Source organism: Phasianus colchicus, chromosome 5 (genome assembly GCF_987193195.1).
Source record: "Phasianus colchicus chromosome 5, bPhaCol1.hap1.1, whole genome shotgun sequence".
Lineage (NCBI taxonomy): Eukaryota > Metazoa > Chordata > Aves > Galliformes > Phasianidae > Phasianus > Phasianus colchicus.
The window spans coordinates 41,912,628-41,933,231 of record NC_143440.1 but is presented as its reverse complement, the minus strand read 5'-3'; the positions used below and the strand labels follow the sequence as shown (position 1 = coordinate 41,933,231).

The 20,604-nt window shown below is 37.2% G+C and overlaps 1 protein-coding gene across 2 annotated transcripts in view; it reads right to left on the bottom strand.

Annotated features, from left to right (window-relative positions):
• The window catches only part of TSHR (thyroid stimulating hormone receptor), a 50,265-nt gene extending 32,396 nt beyond the window's left edge, over nt 1–17,869 (bottom strand). Inside the window, exons 1-2 of one of the 2 annotated variants that reach the window (XM_090141472.1) lie at nt 17,737–17,869; nt 2,576–2,647 (exon numbers count right to left, since the gene is read on the bottom strand). In XM_090141472.1, coding sequence (XP_089997598.1) covers nt 2,576–2,640 — 65 coding nt within the window. In that variant the 5' untranslated portion in view covers nt 2,641–2,647; nt 17,737–17,869. Of the gene's footprint in view, nt 1–2,575; nt 2,648–16,138; nt 16,403–17,736 lie in introns of those variants that run through there. The other variant, XM_090141471.1, reaches the window with a different exon arrangement.
• Nucleotides 17,870–20,604: the final 2,735 nt, after the last annotated feature.

The window sequence follows — 20,604 nt, the reverse complement described above, 5'->3', positions numbered from 1 at the left end:
GGCTGTAGTTCTGTGACTGAATGTTGCAGAATTAGATGTTTACTTGAGTTGCTTTAATTTTATCCTTCTATAAGCACTAAATATCTACCACTCAAGAAACTGTATTTCCACTCTTCACAGAAAAATGAAGTATTTAATTTTAGGAGAGCCTACATTTTAACATACCAAAAGATAGGTAGTATGTAGCAAACAGCTATATATAAATCAGCTTGAAAGAAAATTAAATGAAAACCAGAGAACAAGCAACCATCACATCCTCATGCCAAGCAGCTGGTTCTGGGAATTAGAAAGCACTTTTTTTGTGTGCCCCATAGTACTGATGGCAGTACCAGGCAGGGAAGGACCTGTCTGTCATGTATGAGAGGAGACAGAAGAGAAGTAGGAGCTGTTCTTCCTCTTTTCCTTCATCCCTGCAGCCGCCACCACTTCCCACCTGTCCACATGTCCCATTTCTACTACCCTAGCTGGCTTGGAGCTGCCTGAGTTACAGTTTTACATCTCAAACCTGCATGGTAAAGGTGGGAAGGAAATGGCATATTTTCTTGGCATGTTGACCTCTGCTTTTCTGCTTTGCAACTGTTTACATTAATTAGATGACATAATCACTGATTATATAAGTAGTCAACAGGATCAATGCTCAACAAACATGCACAAACATATTCAAACTCTTCTGAGAAAGAGGTGTTCGTGGTGCTTAAATATTTACTTGCAACTGTTCAGAGTCCTTCTGCACTAGACAGTGCCTTCATTGATGAACACATCATGCAGCACATTTGAATATAAGAAATAAAAATCACAGCAATAATCAAAAAGATTTTACACTGTGAAGAGACAGAAAGTACGTTTAAATTCCCATTTTGAAGGCATAACTCAGCAGTGTCTCCCTGTGCCATCTGTGTTTCACCTGCAGGTTTCCAGAATGCCTCTGACATCCACCATGAATGTAGTGCCAACCTAAACACCAAATTCACAACTTCTCTTTTGGAGAAGATCTTTTTACAGATAAATAATCTTTTATCACCATTGCCCATTCCAAAAAAACTGAGAATTCAGGACTTCAAACAGACAGCATGTGGCAGTAAAAACAAGGACCTTTCACTGTTCTTCATTCTCCCTTTCTCCACCTTCCTTTACTTTTTCTAGCTTCAACACCACCTGTTCTGTGCTGCACAGAATCAGTTTGCACAGGATGTGAAAACACATTGTGTTGCATAGAGAGATACAGAGCACAAGGGAAATGCTATGCTCTGCATAGGGCTGCTACCTCGTATGGAGAAGCTGTGGAGAAAACTGCTTGGGAAGCTACGTATCAGGTGTCCATGAGGTACTCACAGATGTAACACAAAGCATAACCAATATCCTCTTCAACTGCTCATAGCCCAGGAAAAAATCTCTATCTTTGACCTTAAAAGTACTATACGTTCAACCTGTTTGAAGTCAGAAGGGACAAAGTATTTCTACTGAGATTTTTCAACTGTAATAGATTTCTATTACATTTGAATAACTTATAAAACATTTTTTTAAATGTTGTTATTGCCAGAATGAAGCATATGCACCTGAGTGCACTGATGCATTTCTGATAGGAATTAGCCTTGCACTTGAGCATTTCACTGAAATGCTTTTTGTTTCATTCCTGTGGCAAAGCAGCAAAAGGAAACAAATCCCTACTTCTGGCTATCTAGAGTACACAGATACGCATGAACTTAAGAACATACTAGCTCTAAAATTCTTGTTTAAACAAGGTTCATAAAGAGGCTAACCTTGTTTCTATTCAGTATAGAGGGGGAAAAAAGGGCTTATTCATGCAAACTATATAGTAGAAATCATATAGCAAAAGAAAGAAATATATTTGGAGTAGTAAATACTGTCTCTATTACCTTATTGAAACTTCAGAACACCAGGCTGGATAAAGCCCTGAGCAACTTGGTCTGACTTCATATTTGGCAGAACTTTGAGCAGGTGGTTGAACTAGAGGCTTCCTGAGGTCCCTTCCAAATTACTAACTGTGTGTTTCTAGGGAGTGAACTGGAAGATATCAGAGAAGTTCCCTGTGTCAGTTAGCCATGTGTGGGATTACAGGCAAGCCACAAAGAGGAACTAAAAAAGTTGGTACACCTTTGTCTCAGAACTGCTGATGTCAACAACCAGGGCACACTGAGAACAGGTGGCCACTTGCAACAAAAGTGAATGTGAGGCAAGTATATAGATGATGCTGCCTCCACATTTATGGATTGTATCCAGGCATGTGTTTTATATACAAAAGACACAAAACAACAAAAGTCCCCCTTGCATCACACAAATATTAGTATTTTTGTGGAAAACCATTCCTATTCTAGAAAAGCTACAGGGTCTCCAGTGAAATGAGTTATAAATCATGCAAGAAAAAAAAGAAACAACAACAAAAAAAATAGCAATTAGTTTGAACCAGTAATGTAATATGTCATTTGAACTAAAAAAAAACAACAAAGCCTAGTATGCCTTGCTACAGACTGTTTAGTTTATAAACAATTGGATGATTACTCACTGATCTAAATTTTTGATAAAGTGGTAAAAGAATATCAGAAATAGAACTTACATTCTAGAGATGTTGGGGAGATTGGAAAATGCTTCACTTGGAATTGTTCTTAGATGAGTCTCCATAAACCTCCTATAGAAATAAAAGTTTGCCAGTTAATATTCTCTGTTAAGTACAATTTAACATTAAATAGTCATATGTAACTCCAGCTCTGCTCCAGTAATTCTGTTCTTATCTTCTCTTTTCCCAGCTTTTCCATCCTTGCCTTATTCCTACTCCTGTTTCATTATGCATCTTGGTTTGCTCGGTGTGCTCACCAGCCAAAATTCAAGTAAAGAGTAATTGCATGTTATCTCCATAAAATTCCCTACATGCTCTGTAGTAAATACACCATCCATAAACATCTGATGCGTGGGTGGTAGGTATGCTGTTATTTCTTATGTCCAGATGAGGCTGTACTTCAGGAGAAAATAGAAATATGTATCTCACTTGTCTGCAGAAGGTTTCAGAAAAACAGGTAATATTTAAGGGAGACATATATCAACAGCCAAGTTTTTAACCGTATGAATTCCCAACAGACTGACTGTTCCAATAAACAGGAGGAAATGCTTTAGAAAATTAGCCTATAATATCTTTAGACTTACAGTTACAAACGATCATTGCTGAATGAGGTCATTTTTTGTTTTCCAGTACATCTGGGATTATAGTTACATAATATACAGTCAACTAACAGTCTGAAGAGTAACCAAGAACAAAATATAGTCATTTCTCACAGTTTCTCCTAAGAACAACTTTGTATGATATGAATGAACAAACATTAATAATGTTTTCTGTTTTCTTCTCATATATGTAACGTGTACATATATATGTGTTACATGCATAAGCAAAGAGAACCTAAAGGTTATTTATCCAAAGTGGATTGATGTTTCTCCTAAATTTAGTACCTCAGTTTCCTTTTCCCTCCTCCACTTTGTAAAACTGGTTCCTCTGAAGATCACAATCCTGGGCAAAATGTTTGCAAACTATAACCCAGCTACAGTGTGCTGACCTTGCTGTTGTGTTTCAACATCTGTCTGTATTTACAGTCCTTTTAGGAAATCGAAAATGATGACTGAGAAATTTCTGTTTCAGATAGATTTTAAGAAGTATTGAAGTAGAACAGCGTGGACAGATCTTGGCAGGCTGGAGAAATGAGCTGACAGAAACCTCACAAATGTCAACAAGGTGGAGCATAAAGTCGTGCCCCTGGAGGGGAAAATCTCAGGCACCAGTATGTGCTGGGACTACCCAGCTTGAAAGCAATGCTGGAGAACAAGATTTAGGGCTCCTGGTAAACACTGAGCCACTGAACCTGGCAAACATTGAGCATGAGCCAGCAGCATGCTCCATAAATAGTGCTAACAGTATTGTGGTCTGCATTGGAATCTGTTCCTAAGACTTCTCCTGGAGACTGCTAGAACCCAGAAGCCAAGAAAAACATAGGTTAAGGCATTTGTAACTATCTAGGCTTGCTTTTAACCCGTCTTGTATCCCTCTGGTCCTCTTCATCTAGGAGATGTCAGCTCACAACTTCATACTTACCTCTCACACCAATCATCACAGAGATTAGTACTTAACCTGCAATCGCATATCCCAGAAAAGAATTTAAGCACTACTGTAAGTCTCCTCCCAGTCTCCCGCTTTTAAGTCAACCATTCAACCTCCATCTTTGCCACGTGGTAAAGTGAGCTACATATGGGCTAAGTGAGTTCACATTAATCTTTTATTGACATGCCTGGAATTTACACCCTGTCAGAAAAGAATGGAAATTCTGGACAATATATATGAATCCATTGCTATCAAAGTATGAAATAGCCCTACACTTATGACTTCCTAGATAAGACTTCTGTTATCTCAAAAACAGCACAGTGAAGTAACTTAGCCATGTATTTTAACTAAACAGCTCATAAATTTATTTATAGGTTGGAATGGGGAGTATCGTATTTCTTCATCTCTATTTGCTGGAATTTAAGAACATACCAATTCAGCAAATATGACAAGAAACCATAGGTGGCATAAGATGTGTGAAGGATAAGGACAACTAAGTATTAAGAGAAAGAAATCTTAGGCTGATGAAGATCAAAAATAGCACACTTCATGACAATAATTTGGTTGTGAAGTGAAATAGTTTCAGAGAATGTCAACAAATCTAAAAGAGCACTAGTTATGCAATGTACCTACTACATAAATGATTTGCTAAATAATAGCATATAGAGCACATAGTGTCCAAGTAGTTGGTGTTACCTAGCTGCAATTCTTCACCTACTTGCAGAGTTAACAGATAGCAGACAGTTTACAGTCAATGCTTATGCAAACCAAGAAATGGAGTCAGTGCAATGGCCCTAGAGTTAGGTGCAAATTTTTAAGCCAGCCTTTGTGTACAGCCCCAGTTCTTGCTGAAGAACCTGTGCACTGATACATTAAAGCAAATTGTAATCCACCTCCTAAAACAGTTTAAAAATTTGCAGAAAAACAGTTAGTCCCTAGTGTTTCCTAGCTATGAATCTGTGGATTATTACTGGAGGAGTAACACTAACTATGGTACATAGAAAGCTGTGAGATTGGTAGTTATTCCAAGACTGAAAAGAGGAGAGGCTGAGAAAACTCTCAACTAGAGCAGTCTGTGTTGGATCAAAAATGACAGCAATTATATATAATAGCTTTAGTTTAGTTTTTAGCCCAATCTAACTGCATAAAATGATGATCACAAGCTTACCCTGCTGTGCTAATACAATCCTCAAGGTGAAATGACCAGACAGTTTGGAATTTAAAGCCCAGAGCTAGAAAAGGAAGGCAGGTCAGGGCTTCCAGCTCCCCAGCCTTCCAACTTCTGACACCAGCTCCAGTCTTAACATACAGTGTGAGCAGATGATAAATAGTTGAGAATTCATTATATTAATTGTCTATGATTCTTCCTGTCTTGCATGCATTAGAAATTTTCTTTAAACATGCATATTTTAATTTGCAGTTTAGCAAGTGAGTCCAGTATCCAATATAATCTACAGCCTTCACTAAGAAAGTAAGCTTTTTTTTTTTTTTTTTTTTAAGAATAAATGAAAAAACTTCAGCAGGAAAATACACTTTACTTTTCCATGTGAGAAAAAAACAGTAAAAGTAATAAATTACATATTTAATGGCACATTTAATATCCTTTTTATATTAAAGAAAAGATGACACACTTGCGAACTTCCATTTATTTCTATTTTTATTTTCTCATTCAGCTTGAAAGCTTCAGTAAATAATAAATCTGGAAAAAGGCTTCAGTTCATATTCCATAAAATCTTTCAAAAAGAAGAATCAAAAGTCTGAGGTCATTTTCATTATAAATATGCTATCAAGATTTGAAAAGTTGCAGAAACAAACAAATCACATTTTTATTAAATGAGTTGTTTTTAAAACAGCAATAAAATATTTCAGTAAAACATTTTAAGTTTTATGTGATGGCATTAATTTGCATTTCTTCTTTTCACAGGTCTCTGATTTCTAATCTATTTGAAGTTTTAAAATTTTCTTTCTCTTTGATATTTGCAGCTAAGTTTATTCCGCATGTTCCTGAATGGCTTTGCATTGCATCTATTAAGAAAATGAAACCTGAACAAAACTCATAAGAAAGACATTAGACTAGTTGTTCAGAACGTTGTGTTTTTGCTTTCTTCTGTACAAAACATCTGCCAGCCTAGAATGCAGTTTCTTAGTCAAAAATCAAGTGCTTCAAATATCCAACTAATGACTGAAACACCTCCCTCTTTGATTCCTTTGACGTTCCAAAACAATCTTCAGCAAAAATTGTTTCCCACAGTTAACCTAGTTACTTCTCAGTGAGAAAAAAAAAAGAAATCATTTGATGAGTTTTTTTGTTCATTTGTTTGTTTATTTTCTTGTTGTTTTGGTTTGTAAAGCATATAGACTTTAAAATATTTTGTACCTGCACAGGAACAGCCCTGCTTCTGACTAATAGGAATGCGAGTTCAAGGACTGTGAAGAATTCAGACTTATGCATATTTGCTTGATTTTAACGATTCATTTTTAACAATTCATATTTTCTTCATTCTAACAATTTTACCAATTCATTTTAACGATATTTCTTTTTATTATTCTGAAATAAATTAATAGTAGTCTTCCAGTGGAGCAAAAACAATGATGAAAAGGCAAGTCACAACATGAAATGCACTTAGCTGACCAGAAGACGATTACCACCTAGTGTCTAACCCTAGTATTACGTATGATGTGGTAGAACTGTCAAAAAGACTCAAAGCAAAGTAATGCTAGAAGTAGGAAACCACTCAGGAATTCGGTAGAGGACTGCATATCTGCTTTCCCACACTTAAGCAGAAGTCCATAGGAATGTCATAAACTGTATGTCAAAACTGACACCACCCTAAAAAAATTGAAGAAATGCTAGAGCCATCCAGAACAGAAGTGGTCAGAGTTTGCTTAGTATTCTGTGTGAAAAATAATTTCTTATAACTTACATATCCTCTTCCTATACACTAAGGTGCATGGGGGTGCTGTCAGAGAGATAAGAATTGATTTCAGGTTTCTTACTTAATAATATTTAGCAAGCAGAAAATACCAGTCAATAATTACTGAACTTGTTCTTGCTCTGTTTGTGATCACTGATTGTTTCTTGCTGGATATAAGTGAAAAATGAAGACTTCACAAGAAGTGCTGACTCTGCTAAATGTTACTTGCCAGCAAACAAAATGAAATTCAATAGACTTCAGAACTGTCAGTGCTGAAAAAATAATGTGATATAAATATCTACAAGACAGAGATTGAGTTCCAGTTGAGATACTGAAACTACCCTAAAAAGTGGTAAGGAAGAATTCTGTGACGAACTGCATTCATAGAGAAATCTAAAGAAGGATGTTAACTGAGGAAAAAACTTCTAAAATATGAAGAAAACAAATAAACAGGAAACTATATAATTGCTTAATGTTTTGTTTTGTGTGCTTTTCAGTGCTACATAATGGTGGCTGGACGAGATGTAAATTATAATTATTCCTTCATAGTAAGATGAAGTGAAGATAACATAGTGAAAATAATGCTTCCATATACATACATATCAACCAGTAAAAGCTAATAAAATTTGAAGAACTTAAAGGAAAATATAAATGGGATATAAATGAGATTATAAATGGTGACTAATGATGACTAGTTGCACTTTAATTTATGCCAGATTGAAACTGGTCATTACAAAAATCATGCACAACTGCACTGCCCAGTTCTAAGGTCTTTGTAAGGCCCTTGTGTTTGCCTTTATGTATAGACACTAAGATGGTCAATCAACTGTACTCATTTTGAAGACATTTTAAGTCTTTTCTCCTTATTCAAAGCAAAGTTAAACAGACAGTAAGTTGAAAATACAATGTATCAATATGGAAAATATTAAGGTAAAAAAACCTCCAGACTTCTAAAAATAATCTTATTTTGCAGAGGAAGTTTTTTCCAAGCCTACAAACATATTCATAAAATGAGTTCTGATCAAAACTGGAGTCAACTTTGAAATTATCAGCTTATTTCAGTTTATGATATCATGTAATATTACTCAAAGGAAATTGTCAATGAACTCCATGGTACACCAGGTACTTATAAACCCAGTATATAACTGCTGTTTTGCATCAAATAAAGAAAGAAGAAGTCAAGTTAAGCACATGATGGGATATCCCGTATGAATATAAAACACAACAAAGACATGGAGTTTATTCACTGGCTGTATTTCTCACAAGATTTTTGCTTAACCTTTTGCAGTACCTGGATATTCTGTATGTACTTCTTTAAAACTCTACTTTTTTTGAAAACAGAATGTTTTAGTTGAAATTGTTTATTTTTTGAATAACACTAAGCTGTTTTCATGTGTAAAAGTATTTAACTATTTCTGAAATAAGCCAGACACGAGCTTTCTTAAAGTAATTGATTACTTCTTTACCAAATATCGTTAAACACACCAAATTCATTAAAATATCAGTTGTCTTCCAGGTTCTCATTTAAATAATTTTATGCACCTGGTACAACATAACATGCTTCCAAAATACTGCATTTTACATATATCTGTACTTTTAAAATTTTCTTTCAAATCTCATTCACGTTATTAAATTTGGCTACGTATTTTTCTTTAAAAGGCACAGCATTCTGTAATCTAACCACCTTAATGGAAGTAAGTAAACATAGTAACTTTGCACTTGACAAGAATAAGTATAAACAAAACATGATCTCAGGGTTCTTGAAATTGTTTTCAAATTATGTACTGCTTTGCAACACATCTCAACCACCAAATGAAGAATAGGAATGAGTGAGAGCAGGTGACAAGAAAAACTAGAATAGTCTAGACTTAAAATAAATACATTCCCCCACCCCCCCACCCCTACCCACCCCTCATTTCTTATATTTCCTTGCATCATTCTGACTTCCTTTGTAATGACATGGAACCACAGCCAGTGCTAGGAACCGTTCAAGTGCAAAAAAAAAGAACCATTCCTATTCTGAGTAGAAATAATCATTATCTCAGTATGCTTTAATTATATATGTAGTTTGCTTAACACAAAAGCAGAGAGATTACAAATGATTATTTTGTAGATGTTAAGAAGAGGCTTATTTAAATGACTGTGCTTCACATGATTACAAAAGACAAGGGTAATTTGGCAGTGGAAACTAATTTTTGTCTTTTCTTTGTCTAAAATGAAAATTAGTTGTGATCATCTCAATAGGTTTTTACACCTCAGCTTGAAAACTCTAACTCCAGAAAATATTTCAGATGTTTAACAGTTTGATTCTGTAAGTGTTACAGTTCACTGAATCTTGAATTGCTGCTGCAGTCAGTTTTCATTTCACTGTTTTCTTTTAACATTTTATTTCCAACCCACTCCTCTTCAGAAACACACAACAGCTTTCTCCTGGACTGAGGATCAGTTTATTGATATAAACCTAAAAGGAAAGAAAAAGCTTAAAGATTAGAAAAAATTCTCTAACTATTTTGGAGACGTTTACATAGTATTTTGCTAACAGCTAAGAATAGTATGTTTTCTGTTGGTATCAGTTGAGAAAGGAACTTTTCACAAATCTGACTCGTACAGATGTTTTATGTATTTGCAAAATCAATAAATGTTTGGTATATACCATAACATGCATTTACAGAATCTAAACAGAGTCTTTAAAAAAGAAGTGATTATGTTTTGAAAACAGGATCATTTCAGGAAATGTTATAAAGAAATCTAAATGCCTATAATGGAATAATTTCACAAGTACTGCAGACGGGCTACTGTCAAGTGCTGATTTACCAAAACAGGAATGAGAAGTACAGCGTACAATTTCAGTTCCTCAAAATCTTAACTTTAAACATGTGTTTTTGTGTTCTGGACTCAGCCCTCACACATCCTCAATATTTACAGGATTTACATAGAAGAATAACGAAAAAAGCCCTAACAAATTAAGTTGGAGACTTCTAATTGTCAGCTACATTTATGTGTCTTTTAATTTGTACCCAACATTTTAAAGAGTACAAAAAATATCTTATTTTTCTTAAGAAATAAAAATGTTCATATATGTAAAAATCCCACTTTATGCCAGTAGATTTTATTCTACTAAGGATTCTGCAGTCTTTCCAGGGCCCTAGTACCTTAACCAAGACAATGAGAAGCAATAATATTTGGGATTCTGGAAAATCCAATGCTCCTGACTGAAGTAAGCACAGCGATAGCACCTAAAGTGAATTTGTTGCAATTTAAATTTCAACATGGATAATGAGCTGCTGACATATGCTAAAATTGTACTAGTTCTCTCTTGATCTCAAGGCAGTGTGTGATCTGCGCGGATCTAAAGAGAGCATCAATGATTACTTTTACAGAATTCTTTTGAGTTTGTTTTAAAATGAAAACAAATGTAACAAAACATACAACAACTAGCTTTAGTATATCCCCATTTAATGAAGACTGATGTTTTGAATGGCAATCAATAAGAAAGGTTGTGTCATAGCATAGGAAGTCTAAGCTATTTTTTCTAATGGATAATGAGATCCTTAAACATAAAGACTGAATAATGGTTTCCTAAAAGTCCTGGCATAAACTTAGTAACATCTGTTCAGAAAGCTTTTTATTGGTCAGCTCACACCCAAATGCTTTGTAAAGACCAGGATGATTTATTCTGGCTAGCTCTGGAGCGGCTCTACCTGGCACTGTCTGCCCCTCTGCAGCCCACTGCTCAAAAGGGCCCCCTGCCTCACTCTGGCTGCACAGGACAGAGGACGCACTCCAAATGCATTTCTAAAGTATCAAGTTGAGAGCCTATTAACGGCCTTAAAAAAAGTTCAAATGGGAATGTGAAATTTCAGAAAACCTCAAATGAGGTTTATCTTCTAGAAGAACAGACTGTAATTGCTGACTACCATTGTTTCTAATTAGAGGACCTCTAAGTGCCTATAATTGCTGCCAGCTGCTCAGCAAAGGTCAAAAAGGCAAAATGAATGTTGGGGATTATTAAGATAGAAGTAAGGAACAAAACAGATATAATTGTTTTGCCACTGTATAGATCCTAACTGAAGATGTATCATATATAACACCTGAAAAAGGATGTTCAAGAGTAAATACATATATACGAGTCATCAGTTTTGCTTCCCCGCATCCTCCTGTTAGTCTTAATGGAATATATGCATGATGTTTGCCTTTTTCAGACATCATGAACTTCCCTTGCTCACCATGACCTTTAAAAGGTAATAAAAGAGTAGGCTCATAATGTCATTCCTATACCATTGTAAAATAATTCTAAAATTGTTATGTTCTAAGACACACAATTTCTCTCAGGAATGAAGAAATAAACTACTTTCAAGTCAGACCTGTTTATCAGAAAGGAAATATTTACCAAAACATTATCAAAAGACTCCATGTATCAGAAGACTCCATGTTAAATACGCAGTTGTATCTTTATATATTTAATTAGGGAGTTTGCATGGTAATGCAAACTATACAAAATATAATGTTCCTGCAGAACCCTCTGCAATGGTGTAATTCCTTTTCCTTCCTCCATCAGAAAAGATGCAATCTGGGAAAAGTGGAAGTTTCTGTGACAGCAAGAGAGTGAACAAAGGCTAAAACAGGAAATAATTTTATTTCTTCTTTATGGGTAAAGACAATTACAAAGAAAATATTATTCGAGGATATCTTCAGATATCTGTCTCCATTGCAATATTTTGTCATACCTGCCCATGGCTCCATCAATGCAGCTGAGGCTGAGACAATCCTGATGACAATTTTGAAATCTGTGTAGTTCAGAAAAAGATTTTTGTTCCTGATACAGTTTTGAACAAGTACATCCATATTGACTGGAAAATCACAACTCTGAGCTACAGCATTACCTTTTCGGTACAGATTCACAGAAAGAGAAAATATTCATCTTCTCCACCAAAAATTATGTTTTCTTTTCTAGCTAGCCCTACTTCTCACCATTTGCATATGCTACAGCTTTTATTTTTCAGCTTTTTTCTTGTTCATTTCATTTTCTTTTCAGACATATGAATTAAAAATTAGATAGAGTAAGCTGTATTTCCAGTAAAGACCAGTTTTAATGAAATCACTGTAGGTTTATTTGGGAATAAGGATTGGAATCTAACCAGCTAAGTAAAGATTACAGAACAGCATGCTTTAGTTAATAATTATATTTCAAACGTCATTTAAGGATTTTCCTGCAGTTCTATACGAACTAAAAAGTGACATCTGGCTTTGTGAGATGAAGAAAACCTCTGTGCTGAGATCATACGTACGGAAATGAAACAAGCCTAAAAGATCTTAGAGGCATTTCTAAATGACCAGAAACACTTGAAAATTCAGAAAGATCTCTGAAGCCCACTTTCTTTTTTTTTTTTTTAACATACGACAAACATTATGAACACATAGAAAAATGTAAAAAAGTCAATTATAATACTATTACAATTTACTAGAGGACTCTTAGAAAAAAATTACACAGGGAGTTACTTCAGAACTACTTGAATTTCTACTGAAACCAAATACAAATAATCCTTTTTTTTCTTTCTTTCCTTGTTTTTTTTTTTTTTTGTGATGAAGAATGCAGAATGTCTAGTGGCACAAAGATACACAGATTTCATCTTCTGAGACAAACAATTTATTCCAAGTAGTTTCCCTAGGGTAGTTCTGGCACTGTCCTTATGTGCAGCTCAGAGCATCAAAATTAGAAGCCTGAGTTTCTTGGAGTCAATACGGAGAGGTTGGCACCTCAAGAGTAGCAATTGAAAGTGAAAAATTCAATACCTAAGTGCAATTCTGTGTGCCAAACAACAGTAGCCAAAATAGAAAAAATCATGGATTCTCAAACATTTGAACAATTTGTCAAGAGTTGAATGTGACTATTGTTAATATTATTTTAAAATCAGTAGATGATTTTTCTGAACAAAGAAGCAAACAAACAAAGGAGCAAGAGCTTTAATTATCTGTAGCTACTGGGATGTTTTATGATCTTTCTCATGAAGAATGCCAGAACCAATGACCAAAAGCATTCTCTTGGCTTTAAAATCTATGCCTCCTAGCATATTAAATAGGAAATAAAAAAAAAAAATCAAACAGTGAACTATAGGATTCAATCTCCCTATAATTGATCTGTGTAATTCCTACTTTAAGGGCAATTAGGCTCTGTCAGGGGGAATAGTAAGATTTCTCTTTTCAGCTACCTGTCATTGCTGGTGGTAGACTATCAAGGAGAAATAACAGGATATGAAAATGGCATGAATTTATGGCATCTTGTTCATCATGACTGTAGGATATCTACATGTGCCTTACTAGAAAAATCAGAGAAGGAACTAGGAGCAACCTGAACCAGAAAAGAGGTGATACTAACAATAAGTGCTCTGCCCTAGAACTGTGCTAGTGAAAGAGAAAAGCACTGCCAGCTGTGAGGTTGGGACAGGGATCTTGTCATTACTGTATACATCCTGCCATGGTGTAAAGAAGGAATAGAGCCAAGAATGGACATAGGTGGAAGAAAATGAGAGTCAGAAAGGGGTAATATGAGGCCAGACAAGGCCAGCTGCCAGCTGTGCAGAGATGTGAAAATACAGCTACCACGGAAGTACTGATACCTAATATCATATTATTTAGCAGAATATTTCAATGTAGCTTAGACCTGCTTTCCTACAATAGCATGGTATGGATATATAATCCTCAACATCAACCAATGAAGCAAGGTCTGTCTATACTACACAGACAGATAAAAAGGAAAGAAAAGGGGAAAGAGTAAAATCTTGAAATCTTGTACAGAAAAAAAAAAAGCAACTCCAAGAAAAATATCATCTGTGCATAAAGCCACTCTGGATAAGCAACCACATCAACTATATTTAGACAAATAAATTAAAATTATTTTAAAACCAACACTCTTTCCTGGCTGAAGTTCTCAACAGTTTTTCACCAGCTGAATTTGGAAATATACAATTTTTGTAATTTCTTATAAGCACGACTTGTTTAAAAACAAAAACAGCTTACACCACTCACCTAAAGTAGGACCGAGAAATGAGAGCAGCCCCAACTGAATAATTGGAATGAAACTTTAATTGGAGTTTCAAGATCCCGCACACTGAAAAGAGTTATCGTCTCAATAACTGGCAAAGCATTCCTAGATTCACTACAGCCTCCCAGCTTTACAAATTCTACAAAACTGAATAGCCACATAAGAAAATTTTAAAATAAGCTGTCTTGAGATTTCACACACACACAAGCAAAGTTACTTCAAGAGACAACAGAATATACATCAGACTTCTGCTACTCAGATAATAGAGAGAAAATATACACACTTGATCCAGAGAGAAAACTACAAAGGCCACTTTTTCTTTGAAAAGAGCTGTGTTTTCCTTATATTCTTGGAGAATTTTCTTATCTATTTTCAAATCAGAACATTCCATGTTCTAACTTTTCTACTACGCACCATAAAATTACAATTGTCATTAGCAGAATTGTTTTTCTTTTCATGGAAATAAGATTTTCACTGTGTTCTTGTTTTATTTTGTTTTTAAACAGTAGCATATGATCTTAGCATTCCTTAGTGTTTAAACTGGTGATTATATCCCTAGAACTGCAACAGCCCACTGAAGCTGTGTACAGAGAGGTACTTCTCAGTCCTCAAACCAGCATTTCCAGAGAAAGCATCCAATTCCATTATGTGACCTCATTGTTACTATCAACTATTTTAAAAGCCTATGCGAAAGCATATTTCTCCTGTAAACTGAAGCTGCTTTATTTTCTACCTTGTCATGGTAGAAATTTCAGGGAACTTACTGTATGTTACATACAGTAACTTTACTGCATGTTGAAGATAAATAAACCATATATATGAAAGTATAATGGCTGACATAAAAAGTATTTAATCTAAGATTTTATCAATTGCAATACTTGCATAATTGCATTGTACTATCCAGAAAGGAGAAAAAAAAAAAAAAAAAAAAAAGACACCAAACAGCAACAACTCAACAAAACACAACAAAACAAAACAAACAAACAAAATCCAAAAAGTCATACATAAGCAATGTAAACATCACAAATCAGTTATTCTCTGTCTTTTCAGATAAGTGATTAATTTGCTATACCTTTAGTGTTAGGTGTTAAAAATCTTGATAAGCCCATTCAAATACCTTCAAATACATTAATGGCTCATATTTTAAAATAAGTCCCAAGAGTCTTTATCAAGATGTAAAATAATCTACTTCTAATGGTTTTATCTTACAGTTAAATGAGTTAGAGTTTATTTATTTCTTTGGAAAGTAATTTGCTAATAAATGAACTTCCTTTTGGAGACTAGAAACTTTTTGTGACTTATAAAGTAAAAGACAGACAGTCATTCAGCTGCTTTGCTAAAGATGACTTCTGCCATTTCCATTTCCCCATAGTTTCTGTCCCATAAACAGATAAAGAGCTGACAGGGCACATGACATTCTTTGGACTGTTAGAAGGAATCCAGATGTGATACCTTCAGGTAACAGGAATAGAACTAAACACTACTGCTGGGTACCGGAATTGCTCTAAAATGTCTATTACTTTTGCAAGTCCCAAAATCGCTGCAGTATTACATGCTCCACACTTCTGTATTTCTGAAGTACTCTATTTTCCAATCAGTATTTTGGGATTACTGGCTCCCATGGATTCCTTTTGTCAGGCTTTGACAAAGATGCTGAAAGTGCTCAGAAGCTTACAGAAAACTGTTTGCAAGATGGTACATACAAGTCCCATTCTTTTTGCTTTGTAAAACTGTTTGATCTACCCTTTCTCCTCCTCCATACATGGGATATACAAAATTCAGTCTTCCCCTCTTTGCTCACACACAGTCCGGCCATCTCATACCCAAAACTGTTGAAGTCCAGCAATCAAGAACCTTTTAACAGATCTGTAAGGCTTGAGGGGCACTTTTCTTAGGTCTGCCAGGCACACACAGATTCTCTTCACTGCTGTTTCCCACTGTGTTTCACTGCCCAGGTGAGTTACAGCACTTTCCCACTTGACACCTCTCACAGAGCATTTACTCAGAGCATCTCATGCTTGCAAAATAAGAATATTTGCGACAAGCTCGTCCTCTCCTAACTCACCACAGCTTACTCACAGGGTCTGAGTGTCCTCTGGAAGGCTGGGAATGAAGTGGATGTCCCTGCAAGTAATTTTGTAGTCATCCCAGTCGGAGCACTCGCAGAAGGCTGACGGGCACCTTTCAGCGCCCTGGCTGCACAGCACCAGCACCAACTGGAAGGCGATAGGCAGCCACAGCATCTTTCACCACCCTTTCCCACTCTGCCCCTCGCTTCCCGAGGAGACAAGAGGGCACAGCCCACCGAGAGTAGCGGCTCGGGAAGGCGGCACCTCTGCTGAGCAACCCGCCCCTTCCCGCAGCGGGACCAGCGGACGGCTCTCAGAACCCCGCTCGCCCGCTGCATGGATAGGGCTCCGTCTACCCCGCCCGGCCCCCGGTGCCCACCCCGCCCCTCCCCGCAGGGCCGCTGCTCCCCGTCCCCCTCCCGCCGCTCTCCGGTACAGCAGAGTCTCCCGCAGCCGCGGGGCTCCGGGGCCGCCTGCCGAGGGTGGCCGCTGCTGCAGTGCTCGGCACCGGGCGGCCTCGCCGCTTCGCTTTCACGGTCGGCTGTGGGACGAGCTCGTCGAGCTGCCTTCTAACGCGGCGGAGTGACTTGAGGACGCTGCACCCGTTTTCCAGCACCTCTGCCGCAGAGAGGGGGGACGGGGCTGTTCAGAGCAATACCGAGTCGCTTGGAACAGCAGCTCGAGCTTGAACGGGTGATTTTAGGGACGTGGTTAGTGGGCATAGTGCTGATGGGTCGACGGTTGGACTCAGACGATTGGATCTTAGAAGTCTACCTTAGTAATTAAATGATTATATGATCTTTAAGGGCCCTTTCCAACCTAAACTGTTTAACAATTCAGTGCTTTTCACCAAATAAAAATTCCCTATCTGTGAAGTAAATATGTAAATACTTGTGGTAAAGTAGATAAAAACAGCATTAAAGATTTGAAAAAAAAGTGATTTTGAAAGTTACATGATAAAAGAGAGTAAAATGGAAAGAGAAACTTTTTTTCAAATTACCAGAAATGATAAAATCCTTTCACATAAGATGAGAAAGAAACCTTGAGATAAACAAGGTGGAACCACTGTCATTTCAAGCGGTCACTGGTAGGGTCACTGATTTACTATGTGCACACACATCACAGCAGTCAGGTCTGCATCTGACAGATATAAAGGAAGCTGAAAAGACTTAGTTAATACTAAATTAATTCTTTCTTCATACACACATGATGCTTCCTAAAAACAAATATTTTTAAAAATATAAATATATAACTGTTGAATTCAATGAGGTAGCACAAAGAAAATTCATTAATACTTTGCCTCAATACTTTTACTCTTTTTTTTTTTTTTTTAGTCATTTCTCCTTCATGCACATATTGTGCACAAAGCAAGAAAAATGCCAAGCAAATGTCAAAAAAAAGTGTTTGTAACTCTCTAGGAAGGAGGAAATTGAGAGAAGTAACCTGCTCACAGTAAGAAATTAGACATGGTCATAATTTGAAAAAATGCTATATAGATACAACAAAAACAAAACAAGAATAAAATTTTAGTGAAATAGAGCTAGGCTCAGCTTGGGTCCTTTACCCAAAGACAGTAGTCAACCACTTAGCCAGCTTCTTCTAACATACCATGTGTTGTAATATTCAGCATGCTTCAGCTGCCTTCAGGATTTTTCTAGAATAACAAACTTCTCTGCTGATTTTCTTACTGCTAAAATAGCCAGCTTGTCCCAGGGATACTGCATTCTGTATTAGCAACAGCTTGTCCCTGGGATACTGCATTCTGTATTAGCAACAGCTTGTCCGAGGGATACTGCATTCTGTATTAGCAACAGGACATGAAAATCTCAGTTCCTCAGTTCCTTCTGACCTGGGGAAATAAATGATTGACACAGGCTGACACAAAGGAAAACAAAATAATCTAGCAAAACAAATAGATTACCAGAGAAATCTCTGTCTTCTCTGGATCAATGCTTTTAGCTGCTATGAGTCTATTCTACACTTGATTTCTAGGCAGTGACTAAGAGCCATAGTTGAAAGCCATAGTTTTTTACACAGAAAATATTGCCTGACATTGTCCAGCAGTGGCTTGTCAACTTTGAGCTGTAGCATTAAATTCTACTTCCAGCTTAATCTCTGTCCTCTCTTAACTTTCTTGATGATCCAATGCAACTAAGAGTACTATGGAAGAGTCTGTGTTTTTCACAGCAAACAAGAACCGATGAGATGAAGAGACTGGGGACCTGCACTCCCTCTTTAAAGGTAGCACTGATGGAGTGATATTTTGTAACCTATTGTGAGTGCTCTCTTGAAAACTCTCTCTCCCTCCTCTTATTCTGTGTCCAGTGTTACTTTTTATGTACTACTTTTTGTGGACTAAGCAAAAGAATATTAGTTTTTTTTGGTGGATAATAAGTAGTCCCATGATTTGAGTCATTTCAGTAGGTTTGCGTAAACCCAATCATACTTATTCATTTCGTGTACAAAAGATATCCTTATGTTACTTACCTTTACTAATAAGCTACCTCCTATTAGCTACCCATAGTAATTCGGCTGCAGGCTCTTAAACTAGAGGATGACTACATCACATCCTTTCATTTCTCAGTCACTGAGGCAAAGTTACATTTTATTTAGTGGGGAGAAAAGTAAGAGCACAAGAACTGGTAATAGAAGCCTTGGTATGTCAGCTGCTCCATGGCAACCACAGTAGTCTGGAAAGTGTTAATGGAAGGAATAAATATCTTCCCAGCTATTAATAATAGATAAAAAGTATCAACAATGAATGGCTGTAGGCCAAAGAAATGTCAAGGATGAGGTGGCAAGAAGCCAGCATGGATGGGCAAGGAACTCATGGATAAACTGAAAGGAAACAAAGTCCATGAAATGTGGAAAAGGGGATCTGTCCACGTGGGAAGAATAAAAGAGTGTTGTCAGGTTCTGTAGGGATACAACAAGGAAGGGTAAGGCCCTCTTAGAATTAAACCTTGTAAAGGAGGTAAAGGATAGCAAGAAAGGTTTTTTTAGGTATGTCAATAGTAAAAGGAAGACTAGGGAAAATGTGGGTCCCCTACTAAATGAAGTAGATGCCTTGGTAACAGGGGACACTGAGAAGCTGAAATTTTGAATGTCGTCTTTGCTTCAGTCTTTATTGCTCAGACTAGCCCTCAGGAATCCCAGACTGTATCTGGTCAGAGAGCATCTAGCCAAAATCAGTGCACATATATATCCATGGGCCCCAATGGGATGCACCAACATCTGCTGAGAGAACTGGCTGAATTGCTTTCTAACATCTTTGAAATATCCTGGCAAATGGGAGAGGTACCTGAAGACTGGAGGATAGCCAGTGTCACTCCAGTCTTCAAAATTGGCAAGGTGAATATGGGAAACTACAGGCCAATCAGCTTCACCTCCATCTCTAGAAATGTAATGGAACAATTTGTTCTGGATGCCATCTCCAAGCAATGGGAAGAGAAGAAAGTTATCAGGAGTAGTCAATATGGATTCACCAAGGGGAAATCATGCTTGACCAACCTGGTAGCCTTCTGTGATGTCGTCACCAGCTGGGTAGATATGGGGAGAACAGGGAATGCTGTGCACCTTGACTTCAACAAGGTGTTTATACTGTCTCCCAGAACATCCTTGTTATGAAACTTAAAATATGTGGGATAGATAAGAGGATGGTTGATTGAGAACTGGCTGACAGAGCTCAGAGGGTTGTCATCAGCTGTGCAGAGTCTGGTTGGAGGCCTGTAACTAGTGGTGCTTCCCAAGGGTTTGTTCTGGGTCCAATCTTTTTCAGTATCTTCATCAGTCGACCTGGATGAAGGGATAGAGTCCACGCTCAGTAAGTCTGCTAATGATACAAAGCTGGGAGGAGCAGCTGGCACAACTAAGGGCTGTGCTACCATGGACAGACTGGAGAGTTGTGCACAAAGGAACCTGATGAGGTTTAACAAGAGCAAGTGTAGAATCTTGCACATGAAGAGGAATAACCACATATACAGGTTAGGGGGTGGCCTGTTGGAGATGAGCTCTGAGGAGAAGAACTTGGGTGTCCTGGTGGAAAACAGGTTGGCCATTAGCCAGCAGTGCGCTCTTGTGGTCAAGAAGGCCAATGGTATCCTGGGGTGCATTAAAAAGAGTGTGGCCAATTGGCTGAGGGCGGTGATCTTCCTCCTCTATTTTGCCCTGGTGAGGCCAAATTTAGAATACTGTGTCCAGTTCTGGGCTCTCCAGTTCAAAAAAGATAGGGATCTCCTAGCAGGAGTGCAGTGGAAGGCCATAGAGATGATGAAGAGCCTGAAGCATCTCCAGCATGAGGAAAGGCTGAGTAACATGGGTCTGTTCAGCCTCAGGAAAAGAAGACTAGTAGGGGATCTGATCAATGTTTATGTATATCTAAAGGGAGGTGGGACACAAATGGATAAGGCCAGGCTCTTCTTGGTGGTGTGTAGTGATAGGACAAGGAGTATGGCCTAAAACTTGAATGTCTGTAAT